This window comes from Bactrocera dorsalis, chromosome 3, assembly GCF_023373825.1.
Source record: "Bactrocera dorsalis isolate Fly_Bdor chromosome 3, ASM2337382v1, whole genome shotgun sequence".
In the NCBI taxonomy this organism is placed as follows: Eukaryota; Metazoa; Arthropoda; class Insecta; order Diptera; family Tephritidae; genus Bactrocera; species Bactrocera dorsalis.
In genome coordinates, this window is record NC_064305.1 from 17,397,864 (window position 1) to 17,413,329 (window position 15,466).

At 36.5% G+C, this 15,466-nt stretch overlaps 1 protein-coding gene across 1 annotated transcript; it reads right to left on the minus strand.

Moving 5' to 3' along the window:
- Nucleotides 1-2,075: 2,075 nt before the first annotated feature.
- On the minus strand, nucleotides 2,076-15,419 carry LOC105224713 (protein germ cell-less). The gene is made up of 7 exons (XM_049452512.1): nucleotides 15,060-15,419; nucleotides 5,898-6,183; nucleotides 5,610-5,830; nucleotides 5,363-5,514; nucleotides 4,694-5,286; nucleotides 3,315-3,533; nucleotides 2,076-3,239 (listed from the first exon to the last, which is right to left on the minus strand). The coding sequence occupies exons 2-7, from the start codon at nucleotides 6,050-6,052 to the stop codon at nucleotides 2,741-2,743; spliced, it is 1,839 nt and encodes a 612-aa protein (XP_049308469.1). The 5' UTR covers nucleotides 6,053-6,183; nucleotides 15,060-15,419; the 3' UTR covers nucleotides 2,076-2,740.
- Nucleotides 15,420-15,466: the final 47 nt, after the last annotated feature.

Genomic DNA, 15,466 nt, shown 5'->3' on the forward strand with positions numbered 1-15,466 from the left:
TATTTAAAAATGTAACGGGGTTTTCAATAGGGACGCTACAAAGTAGACGGATAGGGACAGCAAACGACGACATATTTTTCCCGCTCTTTTGACATACATAGTTCTTTAGTAAGATTTGGCATTTCGTCATGGAAAGATATGTGATCCAACAACGAGTCGAAATTATTAAAATTCAAATTGACGCAAGCACTGAAGCCGCTTGACCACCAGCATCGTCATATATTTGTGAATTGGGCTGAACAACAACTTGAAAATGATCCGGATTTTCATCGAAAAATCATCTTCAGTAATGAGGCTCATTTCTGGCTGAATGGCTTCGCCAATAAGCAAAATATGCATTATTGGTCAGGCAGCAATCCACTCCATGAGTCACCATTACAGCCCGAAAAAACTACGATTGGTGCGGTTTATGGGTCTTTGGGCCGTACTTCTTCCGTGATGATCATGACCGGCACGTTACTGTGAATGGGATTTGTTACCGCACAATGATGAGCGAATGTTTTTGGCCCGAATTGGATGATATGGACTTGGACAATATGTGGTTCCAACAGGATGGCGCCACAAGCCACACAGCGAATGTCACAATCGATTTATTAAAAAGCAAGTTTGGTGAGCATGTGATCTCACGAGATGGCTCAGTCAATTGGCCGGGTCGGTCGTGCGATTGGAGAGCGTTAGACTATTTTCTGTGATGCCACGTGAAGTCTATGGTCTATACCAATAACCTAGCGACGATTGATGAACTTCGTACGAATATAGAACCTGAAATTGCAGCAGTATTGGCCGATTTATGCTTGAAAACCGTCGAAAATTCGGTTCAGCGTCTTGACTTCTGCAAGCGTGTCCGTGGTGAACTTTCCAAAGGAAACCGAGTTCCATACATAATGGCATCGAATAAAGAATTTTTGTTCTCATGAATCCCGATCGTGCAATGTCCAGTTAGAGCTCCAAAAACCTCTTAGAGGTAAACCTTGCTGAGTGCGAAGAGCTAGACCTTTTCCTATTTACCTCAGCCGAGAAAGACCTAGCAACTGCACAGCTGCCGGTAGTTGATCAAATCTTGCTAAGCTGGTCTAAAGTCCAACAGTACAGAAGTAAATCACAAGAAGTCAACGAACTTTTTACAACTGAACTCCATTTCAGTTGACATTTTCCGTATTGTCGATAACAACTCAAACTGTCAAGCCATTTAAACTGAATTTTTACCATTTTCAACTTGGTCGCGGTATTATCGTTGATGTTCTGGATAACAGCTACAGCAACAACTCGATCTGGTTTAGTAATTACAACTCCAATCCGTTTCAGTTGAAATTTTCGGTGGTACTATGACAACTCAACCTTCCAAACTGCTTTAAAATGAATTTTTACGGGTTTCAACATTTTTGTGATATAACCGTTTACGATCGTTGCACTGTTTTCGAAAACTTATTTTGAAAAATTTTTTTTAAATAGATATTTTGTTTTAAATATTTTTTTAAAAATATTTATTTAATTAAAAAAAAAATATAAAAAAAAAATATAAAAAAAAATATAAAAAAAAAATATTAAAAAAAAAAATATTAAAAAAAATATAAAAAAAAATATTAAAAAAAAAATATTAAAAAAATAATTATTTAAAAAAATTAAAATTATTTAAAAAAATTATTTATTTAATTAAATTGTTTTTTTTTTAATAAATATTTTTTTTAATTAAATAAATATTTTTAAAGTAAGTTTTTTTAAATAATTATTTTTTTTTAATATTTTTTAAATGAAATAAATATTTTTAACTACTCAAAATTATTGTTTTTAATAATTATTTTTTTTTAATATTTTTTTTTTTTAATAAATATTTTTAAACTTAAAATTTGTGACCTAAACAAATATTTTTTAAAATTTTTATTTGTGATTTTGGTATTGAAAATTAAATTTCAAATTTTTAATTTCGATTTTGTAATTAAATATTACATTTTTAATAATAAACAATGAAAATGAATTAAATTTTTAATAATAAAAAATTAAAATGCAAAAAGTATCTTAAAGAGAAACTTCGCAACCACCCTGCAACTGAGTTCAAAATTCAAATGCCTTTAAAATTAATTTGTTAACGCAGTTAGTTGTATATTATATTCTTGTGCGACACCATACATGATTATACATAATGTATGTACATAGTAAATTACAAGTTATTATATATAAATATAAAAAATTTGATATACATCTTTATAAATTTTAATTCAATACAAATATATTTACAACAGCGATATTTTATACTACTTCGCCAGCGCAAGCGAATACGACATTCTAATTCGATTTTTTTATTTTGATTTTTTTATAGACATGATTTGTGTATTGTGAAAAGCCGCAAAAATGAGTATCACTAATTTATAATAACTTCAAATTCAATATCATACAAAACTTAAAAAAAAAGCTAACTCACTAGAAAAATTAAAAATTTTCCAAGATCGAATGCTTTTTTAAAATCAACGTATGTACTTAAATTAAAATTTTGTTTCTACATGATATATGTATGTATATATAAACACATAAATGCCAATATAAAGTCCGAGCGGAATTCACTTTTAGACAAGCATTTTTCGTATTTGATTGTGCGCTTTTATGGCAGAATTACAAGTAATGTTGTATAAGTTTATAAAATAATATTCCAACGAATGAAAAACTGAACACGATTTCATTATTAAAGTAATCACAAAATATATGGAACGTCTCCATAACGCCTATGGCTTTTAACTACACCAACTTAAACGAAATCCGACGCCGAGGAGGAGACCGACACCGCCGAACCGACGGATGAAGCCGTTGACACTGTGGACGTTGTCGAGGCAGCACGATGTGTGGGCGGTGTTAGCAGTATTGACGGCACATTTGGTGGTGAAGGTGGCACTACACACACCGCTGTGTCATCTGCCGCCAACAGCAGACGCTCGCCAGTCACATTGCTGTTTGTTGGCGTGCCCGAACGTTGCGCATCATCAGCCGAATTGCAATTGGCGCCGATTTCTGATATAGGAACTGTCGCCGCCGTAATTGTGTCTTCGTTGCCGTACACATGTTGCTTGAAGTGCTGCGACGCCGGCGGCACCACCAACAGATTCACCGATATAAGCAAGGGATGCACCAGCAATGTGTCCATGAGCATTATCGTCACCTCTTGATTCTTTTCCAGACTGAGTGAGCTTATTTCGGTCTTTTGCGTAAATGTTGGTTGCCGTTGTGAATTGATCGAGGTCACCGAAGTGCTGGTTGCGTATGAAAAGGAAAGGATTATGAAAATATATAGAACGGGCATTATTAGATTTATTCCTTATTCTTACCGTATCATGAACTGCCTTTTCGTTTGCAGGCTCAGCAAACGCTCGTGCTCATTGCGGTGGTGACGTCGTATGCTAAGCAAGCGTGAGTCAGCGACCAGCACAAGATCTAAGCCGAAGTTGAAGCCCGTCCACCGCCACTTCTGATAGCCGGGCTCAAGTAGAATGCGGCCGCAGCGCATGCAATTCTTGTAAAACACATCGGCATCAAGGTTTTGCGGGCTGCGAAAGAAGTGTGAAAAAATCGGAAATGATATACCAATTTGAAATATGCAAGAAAATTGAAGAAAGTCGATGAATACATATTTTCGCTTGGCCTACGTTTAAGTTTTAAGTATATTCGAAAGAAACGTGAAAAAGAAAAATTTCCCTTCTGGGGATATTCTAGTGTGGGATTTCGAAAAAGGTAAATTCTTCCATATTTTCAAAGCTTAACTTTTTAAGCAGGTTTGTTAACATTATCAGAAGTTTCAGAGCTAGAGCTACTTTAGTGACAAGACATCCAAGCCGAAACTTTAAACTCGTTTTTCTCGAACTAATTTTTGAGATATCGATTTGAAATTTTGGTCACATCCTTTTCTGACTAAGAAGCTGCGTATTTGTCGGACCCACCGATATCGGACCACTATAGCATATAGTCACCATACAAACTGGCCGATCAATATCTTGCTTTTGTAAGGGAAATTTTTTTATTCCAAGAGATGTTTTCAGGAAAATTTGTATAGTTCATTTTCCTAGGCAATGCTATATTCTGCGAACAAATTGTTCAGATCGGACCACTAAAGCATATAGCTGCTGTACAAAATGACCAATCAAAATCAAGTTTTTGTATGAAAATTTTTTTTTCGCGGGATATTTTTATGAAATTTTACATTCGTTATTCCCTATGCCAGAAATGTAATATCCGAAGGAATTTTTCAAATCGGATCAAGAGAGCGTATAACTGTCATACAAACTGACCGATCGAAATCAAGTTCTTGTATGGAAAACATTTTTATTTGACGAGATATCTTTACGAATTTTGGCACATATTATTATCTGCCCCAAAGCTACAATTTGTGAAGAAATTTTTCAGATCGGACTACTATAGCATATAGTAGCCATACAAACTGATTAATCAAAATCAACAAAAGATCTCCCCATAGCCTTTTATGCTATAAAAAATGTGCCTGTGAAGGGTATTATATAATAGCTTCGGTGGAACAGAAGTTTTTTTCTGGCTCCAAACATTTTTTTAAAGATTTCTCAAAAACTAAAAAAGCACAACAACTAAGCATGCACATACCATAATACATATATAATCTCTTTAATTTCACTGGTGTTGGATTTACAAATGTACTTATATATTACATATTAGATTCACACATACAAAATACACTTACCCCTCCTCCGGCAAATGGTCGACCTTCAAAATTGAATGCCAGTGACTTAGCACATGACTATGCAGCCAATCCTTTGGAATAATATTATCATTAAGTACGATTTTCAAATCTGTATGATGATTGGTTAAGTACTGCGTGCGTAGCGCTTGGAATGGCGGCACAAATTGTTGACCTTCAGGTGTGGCCAGGAATGAACGTCTTTCACTGCGATGCGCAAAGTAATCCTTGACGAGATCTGACAGACACTGACTCTCGTTATTGCCATTATTATTATTGCTGCCAACGGCACTTCTACTGCCATCGCCCGCACCAGCTGCAGGCGCTATATCAGCAGTATTTTCAGCATCATACAGTGGATGCAAACGCAAGTACATCCAAGTGCGCAGCAATGTGTATAAGGAAAATTCAGTCTGCATCACATATAAATCAGGGCTAGCTACCAGCTTTGTCATTAGTTCGACGCTGATTTGACGCAGCAGTTGCTCATCTTTGTGATAAATGCAGAGCAAATTAGTTTCCAAAAAGACCATTGCAGCTTTCTTAACATTAACGCTGCCATAGAGGCAAGCGGCTTCATAGTAACTAATGGCAGTCTGTAAAAAAGTGAGAAAACAAAAAAATAATAAAAAATAAAATAATTTAATAAAGTTATAGAAGCGTGTTACGCACCTCGGCGTTAATGGTTTCAATCATGACTTCAGCGCATTTATCGATAATGCCCTCTAAATGGAAGAGCGTCGCGGTGGCCAACACAGAAATCACCGCCTTTGGATCAATTTCAATCTCGTCGGAGTACATGGAACCAAAAACGGCGTCCAGCGCTAAAAAAACGTTAAACAAAAAACATTATTATATAATTTAAAGTATTTTTTTATTTATCTTTGTAATTGTAGCATATATTCTTATTTTTACTTACCTTCTAGCGTAATGCGTTCATCCAAAATTTTAATGTGCACAAAATCTTGACAGGATTCCTTCCATGAACCATTGAACATGCTGTAAAAGTACGGGCTCTGACACAGATATACTTTGTGCAGATTCCACACCTTGCCCAGCGCCATCACAGCAATGTCGGAATTCTTTTGCTCTTTAAAGAGCGCTTGGTATATGTATTGGGTGGTGGTGAGTAGCCTTTTTCTGCGCGAAAAAGAAAAATGTCTTAAGAAAATAATAAAAAAATAAAGCAATAAAAAGGCTTACGTACTTCTTTGGCGATTGCGTTTCACTGCTCTGCGACTCATTTGATGCGTTGCTCGAGTCTAGCGAACGTTTTCTTTTGCGACGTCCGGCTAATATATTTACAACATTGTCGCTGCAATGTTGTAACGGTACGGCTAGTTTTGCCACAAGCTGACCCATTGTTGTGCGTTGTGTTTAGCGTGCTACTCGCTGCCTTGAGACTTGGCCAAAAAGTGTTCGAAGCAACACTGGAACTGTTGTTGGCAGTTTTAGCCGCTTGCCGCCTTTTTAACACAACCTATTGTTGTTTGCTATAAATAAAACAGTAAATACATGAAAAATGTCAAGTTTGCCGCACAAAAGCACCTATACTAAGATCAGCTGTTGCTTTGTTCTTTATACATTGTGTTCGCTGTACTTGATAGGGTTTGCATTGAGAAATTCCATTAATCTTATCAATATATTCAAGCACAAATACAGACAAGCATATGTATACATATTTACATACCCACGAAGATGTTAAATCTTATAAATATAATTGAATAGTCTCACTTTGCTTCCTTTATTGCGGGCTCACACACTCACACTGCTTTCTCTTCGGTGGAAATTTGGTTATATTGCAAAATAATTTAAGCAGAGAAGGCAAAGAAATATTAAGTACGCTTGCTTGAGTAAAAAATATAAATATTTATTTATTTATTTTTCAAGCAATCGAAAGCTGGAGTAAAGTTAAATATAGTTAAAAAAAAAGGGTGACCCATTTCAAGGTGCTTTACTTTTTTAAAGAAAAAACCATAAACATCAAATTTAATGGGCAATCTGATCGATCTTCGACACATACAAACTTTCCAGTATGGTTGGAATCATTCCAGCAATGCTACATAATGAGCTCTGTCTATCTGTGCCATGGCTAAAGGCGATTTTTAGGGGATGCTTGAAGTTCAACTCTGTGCCACACTCATGGAGAGAGGCTAACGTAGTTTTCATACCGAAAGCAGGTAAAAACAACCCATTTTACTCAAAAGAGTTTAGGCTTATAAGTTTTACTTCCTTCCTGCTGAAAACGCTAGAGAAAATCTTGGACACGCACATTAGGACCGCAGCGTCTCCTAAAAGCTTGTCCAAGGCGTATCACGCATCTCCATACACAGGTATTTAATATCGAAAGAGCTCTGGAATATAAGGAATACGCTCTTGGAACATTCCAGGACATTTCTGGAGCGTTTAACAACGTCTCTACGGAATCTATTATGAACAGTATCCAGAATATAGGTGTTGATCCTGCTATACAACGCTGGATTAGAAGCCTTAGGACCTCTAGACGGATAAGAGCAGAATGGAACGACGCTAGAATTGAACAAGGAGGTGGAGTGCTGTCTCCGCTTCTATGAACATTAGTGGTGAATAAACTGCTAAGGAACTTGGAAGACAAAGCCTATAAGATAGTGCCACATGCGGACGACATTGCCATTTCAACAACGGTTAGGTGTCTACAGACCGTTAGCAGTATTATGAGAGTGGTCAATAAAGCTCAGAACCGTGCATCGCAAGCGGTTTTGAGGTCGAATCTGAAGAAAACGGATCTGCTTGTGTTCACAAGAAAGCATAAAAATCCTCTATGCAGATTCCCTTCTATAAATGGGACACAACTCTCTCTCAAGTGCCGCAACAAGTAACTTGAGGTAATCTTAGGCAGCGAACAGCTGTGGAACCGCAACGTGGAAGAAAGAGTGAGGAAAGCCAGCAATGCTTTATATGAGTGTAGGAATTGGTGCTACACAGCCATTGTTAGACCAATTCTACTCTACGGTGCGGCAGTATGGTGGACTGCCGTACAGAAATCCACCTACCGGAAGCCAGTGAAAAGGGTTCAGAGGCTTGCTGAGCTATGCTTAACGGGAGCTTTAAGAACAACTCCAGCGGCGGCTCTTGAACTAGTACTAAACCTGCCACCTTTAGACCTCTTCGCCGAAAACTGCTATCGGCGGGACGACTACTGGCTGTAGGAGAATTTACATATAGAACTTTCGGGCATAGCTCGGTGAGCAATGGCGATCGAGCAAACACCGACTACATGATCCCAACTGGAAAAGAAGGTTCAAAGTAAACATAGGAAAAGATTCCTGGCATGAGTTGGTGAGGGAATACATATAATGTTGAAAGCTCCGCATAAGACAGCCTTTTAAGTTGTCGCACCACTGCAGTTTATTTCAAGCTTATGGTTTCCACACGATTTTTGGCTTTATTCGATGAGTTTATATAGCAGCTCTATGTTATGGTGGTCCGATCTGAACAATATCTTCGGAAATTGTAGTGTTGACTCGGAAAATCATGTGTGCCAAATTTCGTGAAGATATCTTTTCAAATAGAAAACAATAAAATAATTTTTATTGAACATGAAAAACATATCTTAAACGTCTATCTAGTAAAATAAATCAAGTTCTAAACAAGCTACTATAAAAATAATATAATTTGATTTCTTTTAGTTGATTTCAACATATTCCCGTAGAGGAAATGTGTGTGGCCCAACACTCCAATATCAATGGCTATGAATAGCTCACACACTGGCACTGAATTTAAAATAAATTTACGATATGATACGCTACGATATGATATACATACACATCTACACATATCTATCTACCCATACATATCTACATACATACATACATATCTATGTGCTATAGTAAATGATATGAAGCGCAACAAAAATAAACTTGTTATGCTGTAATATTATTAAGGTAAATATGTCAAGGCCGTATGCTATGTTTGGCGGAAATATAGGAAAAAAGAGATTATAAGCAAAAACAAGTTTTATGCTCACAAAGAAAATGCGTAAAGGCCCGAAATGGAAATGTTGCAACTATCTATATCTGGTGTTGTAATTCCTCTAAATATGTTAGGAGAACTCCACACAGCGGAAAGGAATGTAAAAATAGCAACAATGACGAATGAAAAATAATAGTTGAGAAATAGCGGCTTATTTACGGAGTGTTAACTCAATGAAAAACAAGTTAGAACATGTTAATTTTCGTATATTGTTGGAAAGTAGGCAACGCTGGACACTGATTTTTATTATTTGTGCATTATTATAATATTCTTCAATAAAAGTAGGAGTCTCTTTAACACAATATGGCTTTTTTTTCTAAAAAAAAAAAAAAAATAAATAAAGCAACATAGACTTGTTACCAAAAAAGGCTTCTAACTTCAGCTCAGTTAAGTTACTTTAAATTAGAAAGCAGCACATGTTCAAACTTGCTCACTACTTCCGTTAGCTTCTATAAAGAAGAATGCAAGAAATGTCAAAAAGTTGCTATGCATTTCGTATTTATTATAAGTTCACGAATTCAAGGCAATAAACGTTTAAAACTTCCGGGTCTATTGAAATTTATGTTGCCACGAATTTAATTAGCGATAAAATGAACTGATGTGTTGAAACGAAAAACGAAATGCGCCTCCCACCTTTTCGTTTTTCTTTTGCTTTTGATAAGTGCATTGCGTGGGCTAAAACGAATACCGGTGGGATTTGACAAGCGCGGTCTTTCAAAGTGATTTCAAATTTTTTTTAGTATTTTTTATACAAAGCACGTTAAATATTCGAATTTAATTGCTGAGGAGGCATGACAGAAACGTCACGGGCATTTTAATTTAAAATGTTGTTGTTGTAACGTGTACCTAATTCCGTTAAGGTGGTAAGGATTAGATAATAAATTGTCATCAACGTCATCCAACGGTAGACACAGGAAACGCGCTGTTTCTACGGAGTCGGATTATTGGGAGATGGGGGTGTCAGATGTGGAGGATGGAGTCATGTGTAGACGTGTTCACGCAAGTGAGGTAAGTTCTCTGATCACCATTCACTTGGCAGTGCCCAGAAACGATTCTTTTACATATGACTCAAGCAGCTCACGACTACCGGTCTTTGACCAAGTATCCTCTGGGTAGCCTAAGAACATCCATTTGAAGGCGAGCTAAAGTGAGAAGGCGAAGCATCCCCTGCATAGGGTTGTGCGCTGGGTTTGGGACCCTCCACGTAAAAAAACACCCCCAATGAAAAAACAACAACAGCCTAGGATGAGAGACCCCCCTTCAGATGACGACCTTGGCAAACAAAATAAGGACTACGAATTGAGGACATGCACCTGGAATGTCCGGTCCCTTAATAGGGAAGGTGCAGCTGCCCAGCAGGTAGATGTCCTCGTAAAAATAAAGGCTGACATCACCGCCGCCCAAGAAATGCGATGGACGGGACAAGGATAGAGACGAGTAGGTCCTTGTGGCAGTACCCGCCGGGGAAAGCAGAGGAAGAGGAAGACCTCCACTCCGTTGGAAGGACCAAGTGGAGAAGGACCTGGCTTCGCTTGGAATATACAATTGGCGCCACGTAGCGAAAAGAAGAAACGACGCGGGTACTCTTAACATTTTGGACACACATTTGGTAAGTCAATTTCAATTCGGGATAAGTATGAGTTTAACCTGCTACATTATCCAGTACGAAGCTGCTCAAGGGGCACCCTCGATTCTGACGGCAACTCGAGCACTTCGTCTGCAATGGGTGGTGGTTTGACTCCTAGTAAGCAATAATCAGCGTAAGAGGTGATTGAAATTCCCTGTGGTGGCGGGAGTTTCGCGATGTATAAGTTAAACAATTTGGAGTTTTTACCTCGAACTATTGACGACCGCTCAGGCAATTAATGGTGGACTATGGACTTCAATCCTAAAGGGAGCGTTGATTTTTCGATGTCTTTAAGTAGCGTTGTGTGATTGACTGCGTCAAAGGCTTTTGACAAGCCCAACGCTACGAGCATCGTTCTCTCGCAGGTTGATTTTTGGTTGAGACCATTTATGACGCTAAGTGCTGTGCACTTTTTGGTTCCTTGCGAAATTGACGTTCGCCAACGATTACGTCCGTAGGAATGGGTAAAGCGGTGAAGGTGCTCTCGGTAAATTTTGTGAAGCCAACCTAGTTAGCTTTGTTAAAGTTATTGAAGGTGCGATTGTCCACAGAGATAAAGTCGAGAGATTCCTCGATCGATGATGGTATGATGAGAAAGTTAGCATAGGTCGCCAGGTTATGTTATTTATCAGACCACCACTATCAATGGTAATATCGGACGAGCTATTACAAGTGTCCTGGGGGATATGTATATATTACATATTTCGAGCTCGACATCGCCGGACCGGATAGCTATACCCTGACATTTTAGGGAAGTATCCTTGCAGTCGATGTCGCTATCGATAAGACGTTATTGCACGGTGTTGTGGGAGTCATGCTGCCTATTTGAGCTCCTATGGACCGTGGAGATTCTCTGTTGGCCACTCGAGTGGAGTGGCGCAGCAGTGCACGATTGAACAGCCGTAGAGGCTAAGATCACAGTAGTACGTTGGCAGCATGAGGCCAAGTAACTCGTTGTCTACTCCCCGTGTGTCTAAAGGCCAAAGCATGTCTTAAGATGGCTCCATCCACCGAGGTGGATTTTGGATGGATCAGAAGAATTCCTCCGGGCCCGGATTGGACTCAATGCCGGCACGAATCACGAGGTTACGGAGCAACCCTGCTGCAAGACGTTACTCCAGTGAAACCAATCTCAAACTAAGACTTACCGATCTAGACGGAGTTAGATGTGCGAAATAACATCCCTTGGACGGATAAAATCCAGGTCTATACCAGATCGTATAATCCGTTGTTGTGGGCATTGGCAGCGTTATTATCATTATACACAGTTCAAAAGTGTATGAAATCGGATCAGACCTTGCTCTAGTCCCTACATAGTTTATATAGAAATCCATTGATTTTATGTCGAATATATAAAGGATGAGTTAGCGTTGAGTCTATTAATTCATACACATTTTTCCATGTAATAAATCGTCTAATAACGAAAGTTTAATTAATATGCAAACTTTTTTAATGCAAAAATCGAATTGCGAATATCAAATAAAAGTGAAAAATACAAACGAAGATGTAATAAGATTGCAATTGAAGAGTTATGTAAGTCGGTATATGGGTTCAACAATGAATAAAGTGCACGAAAACCAACGGCTTTTGTTTAGATTTTTTCCCTTAATTTTTCGCTTATACATTGTACATATATGTATACATACATACATATGTACATATCTCTATGGTAAAGCATTTATCGCCATTAGCACCGATTATTTCAAATTTTTACTTAGTTGTAATGAAGATTACATCATTCTTGTGTTGGTTTTGTTTTCCTCAACATTCGTAAGGGCATTTAGCACAATTGTTTCCTATTGGTAAGTTTCGTGCCGGACCCAAGGCTGTTTCTCTTATTCATACTTTTAATTCTTATACCCTGAACAGGTTAGGTGTATACGCAAAACAAATACCCAAGTTTTTGAAATATCGATCTAAAATTTTAGGAATACCTAAGCAGCTGCTCATTTGTCAGATTCGCCGATATTGGACCACTATAACATGTCATACAAGCTGACCCGTCGGAATCAATTGCTTGTATGGAGGACTTTTTTATCTGAGAAAATATTTTCACGAGATGCGGCATGAATTATTTTTCAAGACAATGCCTCAATCTCCGTCTATATTGTTCAGATTGCACCTGTTAAGGGTATTATAGCTTCGGTGCAACTGATTATTATTTTTTATGTAATAGGTCATTATGGTAATGTGGAGTTAATTTGTAGCAATTACTAAAGCTACGCATTTGTACAATTAAGTAAAATATTGTACCTCAGGGAGTTTAGACTACATAACTACATAAATTTCAGAACGTTACAAATCTACAAGCCTGAGTCCAATTGCAATTAATTTAACAGCTCCAGTGCCTACGCTGAACAATGTGGATAAATGTTAAAGTTTTAACGAAAACCCACAGTTGATAAGCTGTTCAAAATCCAATAAGCCGAAATAAATAATTTTTACGAATTAAAATTACAACACAAATTAAATATAACAAGGAACAAATCAATTACGAATATATAATAAGAAGACACAATCCCGCTAGGCTTTGAACCAGCGAACATTTGTTGTTTTAAGCCTAAGCATATGAAGAAACGAAGCATTTACGCGCTACACCACGCCGACAGACCATAAAAATAGTAGAAATGGGTAAGACAAACAACAAATTCGAAAAGCGTTTGTGGAGAAAAGCAAAACACAATGGAATGAGTAGCATACATTGAGTGGCCCCTACTTATGTACATAAGTACATAGATATAATTGACTCGATATACAATATACATACATACATACGAACATAGTGACCCTGTATAAACATATGAGTAGAAAGTGATAATCAAAACAAAAACAAAACAAAATGTTGCGGTAGGGAAGTAAAGATCACTTTGGCACAAATAATAAAAATAAATATTTTGCCGTACATGCGAGTGCAAAAATTTTAACAGAATTGCTGAAAATAGCAGGTGAACAACCTTTCTGAAACTAAAAATTTGTAAACACTGCAATTGTTTATTTTTCGTATTTATTACTTGTGTTTAAAAAAAGATTATTTATCATTTTAGGATTGTTATGAAAGATTAATTTGGTTTCTAAATATTCGATAAGAAATAAATACTTGTTTAGGACAGAAAAGAATAATCTGCAGAAATTCCAAATTGACAGACCATAATCTCATATTTTCGGTCGTAGTTTTGCTTGCACGCGCATATTGTAGTGTGTCCCGCTGACTACATACATTAATATTGAAGTGTGTTAAGGCAATGATGTCATGCTCAAGTAAAAATAGGCAAAGATCTTTGTAGATATATGTACATAGATACATATGTATGTATATAATATCCATATGCACAATTCAAAGGCAGACAATAGCTGTTTGACATATTAAATACTTTTATAATGAACGTTTGATACAATTGTATAGAGGTGTACGCTTTGGCCATAATACATCGGATATTATTGATGTACTACATAATAATACATAATGATGTACATAATTATAATAATGTGATTAGAATTCCCATCATATCCAAATTATAGCTTGAAGGCTCATTCATCTTTCTCCACATATTTGCAAGTTGTCACCTAAATACCATAAAATACCAGAATGGAGTAGTATATTATTCCATACTATTAATGTACATGTTGAGAGCGGTGACGAGTATGCTCCACAAGTCAGCGGGTAGCTTGTGTGACACTAATTATTTCCGCCCTTCTGGCTGATGTGGTGATACGCTGAAGATCAGACTGCAATTGGAATATGCAGCTTTTACCTGTTATTGCCTTGATAGGAGGTCTTTGGCGACACAGTTTATAGCAGACAAGTCGTACAATTTTTTCTAATAACGCAATTAACAGATTTCAGACTTCTTTGGAGAAATAGAGTCATACGAATTTGGCGGAAGCAGCGTTATTTTGTAATATTTTATACAAGATGCTCAAAAATTAATGCTTCCGCCACCTGGATCCTTAATAGTGGTAGACCAGAGCACTGCTGTCTCTCGTTTAAGATAAAAGAATAAACTTCTTCCTAATTTGATAATCTGGGTCAGTAAAATGAGTATCAGTGTGGACTTAACTCTATTGTACATGCTTTACATAATTTTTAACTTAATAAGTGTTTTACATTTATTTTAACCGGAACGAATCCGAATTTTATGCACCCAGGGCTGTCAACTTGGCAGCAGGTCCAAATATGCATGTTACGAATGCTTGTTACGAGTACAATAGTATTTAGCGAATTTATTCACTACAGATTTAAAGCTAATATATTTCACATAATTTCGAACATACATATGTATGTATATACAATCAATAATTTAGATTATGTCCATCGCCTTCACATTCAACACGCATCAGTTATGAGTAGAAAAACAAATTATTCAGTAAAGAAATAATAAGTTGTACATATCTATAGGCTTATCAGAATCTTTTTATAAACTCACTAAAAAATTAATTGATACCAATAATGCTTGTACTCTTATTGGAAATTTTGTTAAAGGACACAAAAAACAAGACAAGCATTTGAAAAGTGCACTAGCAGTAGTGTGGGTGGTAATTTTAAGCGTACTGCGATAAAATCAATGAAATACATAACTTGTTGAAATTTATATGCACTTCAGACAAACCCGAAAATCACTATTTTATTTGCATATTGTTTAAACTTCTTTTAAGTTCTCATATATATTTTAATCAAAGGTAATATTAACTATAGGCTTGTTATTTTTAAATTGCTTAAAATTATGTACTTACTTGAGCCCCTTTGTAGTATAAAAATTGCAGTCGTTGCAATAATTTAATATTAATTTTCAATTGCGACACAAATACGAGTTTTTGCAATATTTAACACCCTCCGGAATTATCTACGCATTTACCAGGACATTAACTATCTTAATGAAAACACTTTTTCACATCTCACTTTTTTACCCCAACATTTCTTTATTTCATGATATTTTTTATTAGATTTGTAAAATATTTTGTAACTAAAATTTTTCAATTCGAACGACTTAAAACAATTTTATCAAATGTTAATATTCCGATTATAAATACACCAAAATCCGTCAATATTGCACCAAACACCCAAAACTTCATATACGAATGGAAGTAAACAGGAAAATAAACAAAATAAATTTAACAAGTCGATTTTTTGCCGAGAACAA

Coding starts and splice junctions, on each gene's coding strand:
- LOC105224713 (XM_049452512.1), bottom strand. CDS start 6,052: ATGGGTCAGCTTGTGGCAAAACTAGCCGTACCGTTACAACATTGCAGC. Junction 5,515..5,609: donor TGAACGCATTACGCTAGAAG/GTAAGTAAAAAT, acceptor ACGTTTTTTTAG/CGCTGGACGCCGTTTTTGGT. Junction 5,287..5,362: donor TTGAAACCATTAACGCCGAG/GTGCGTAACACG, acceptor ACTTTTTTACAG/ACTGCCATTAGTTACTATGA.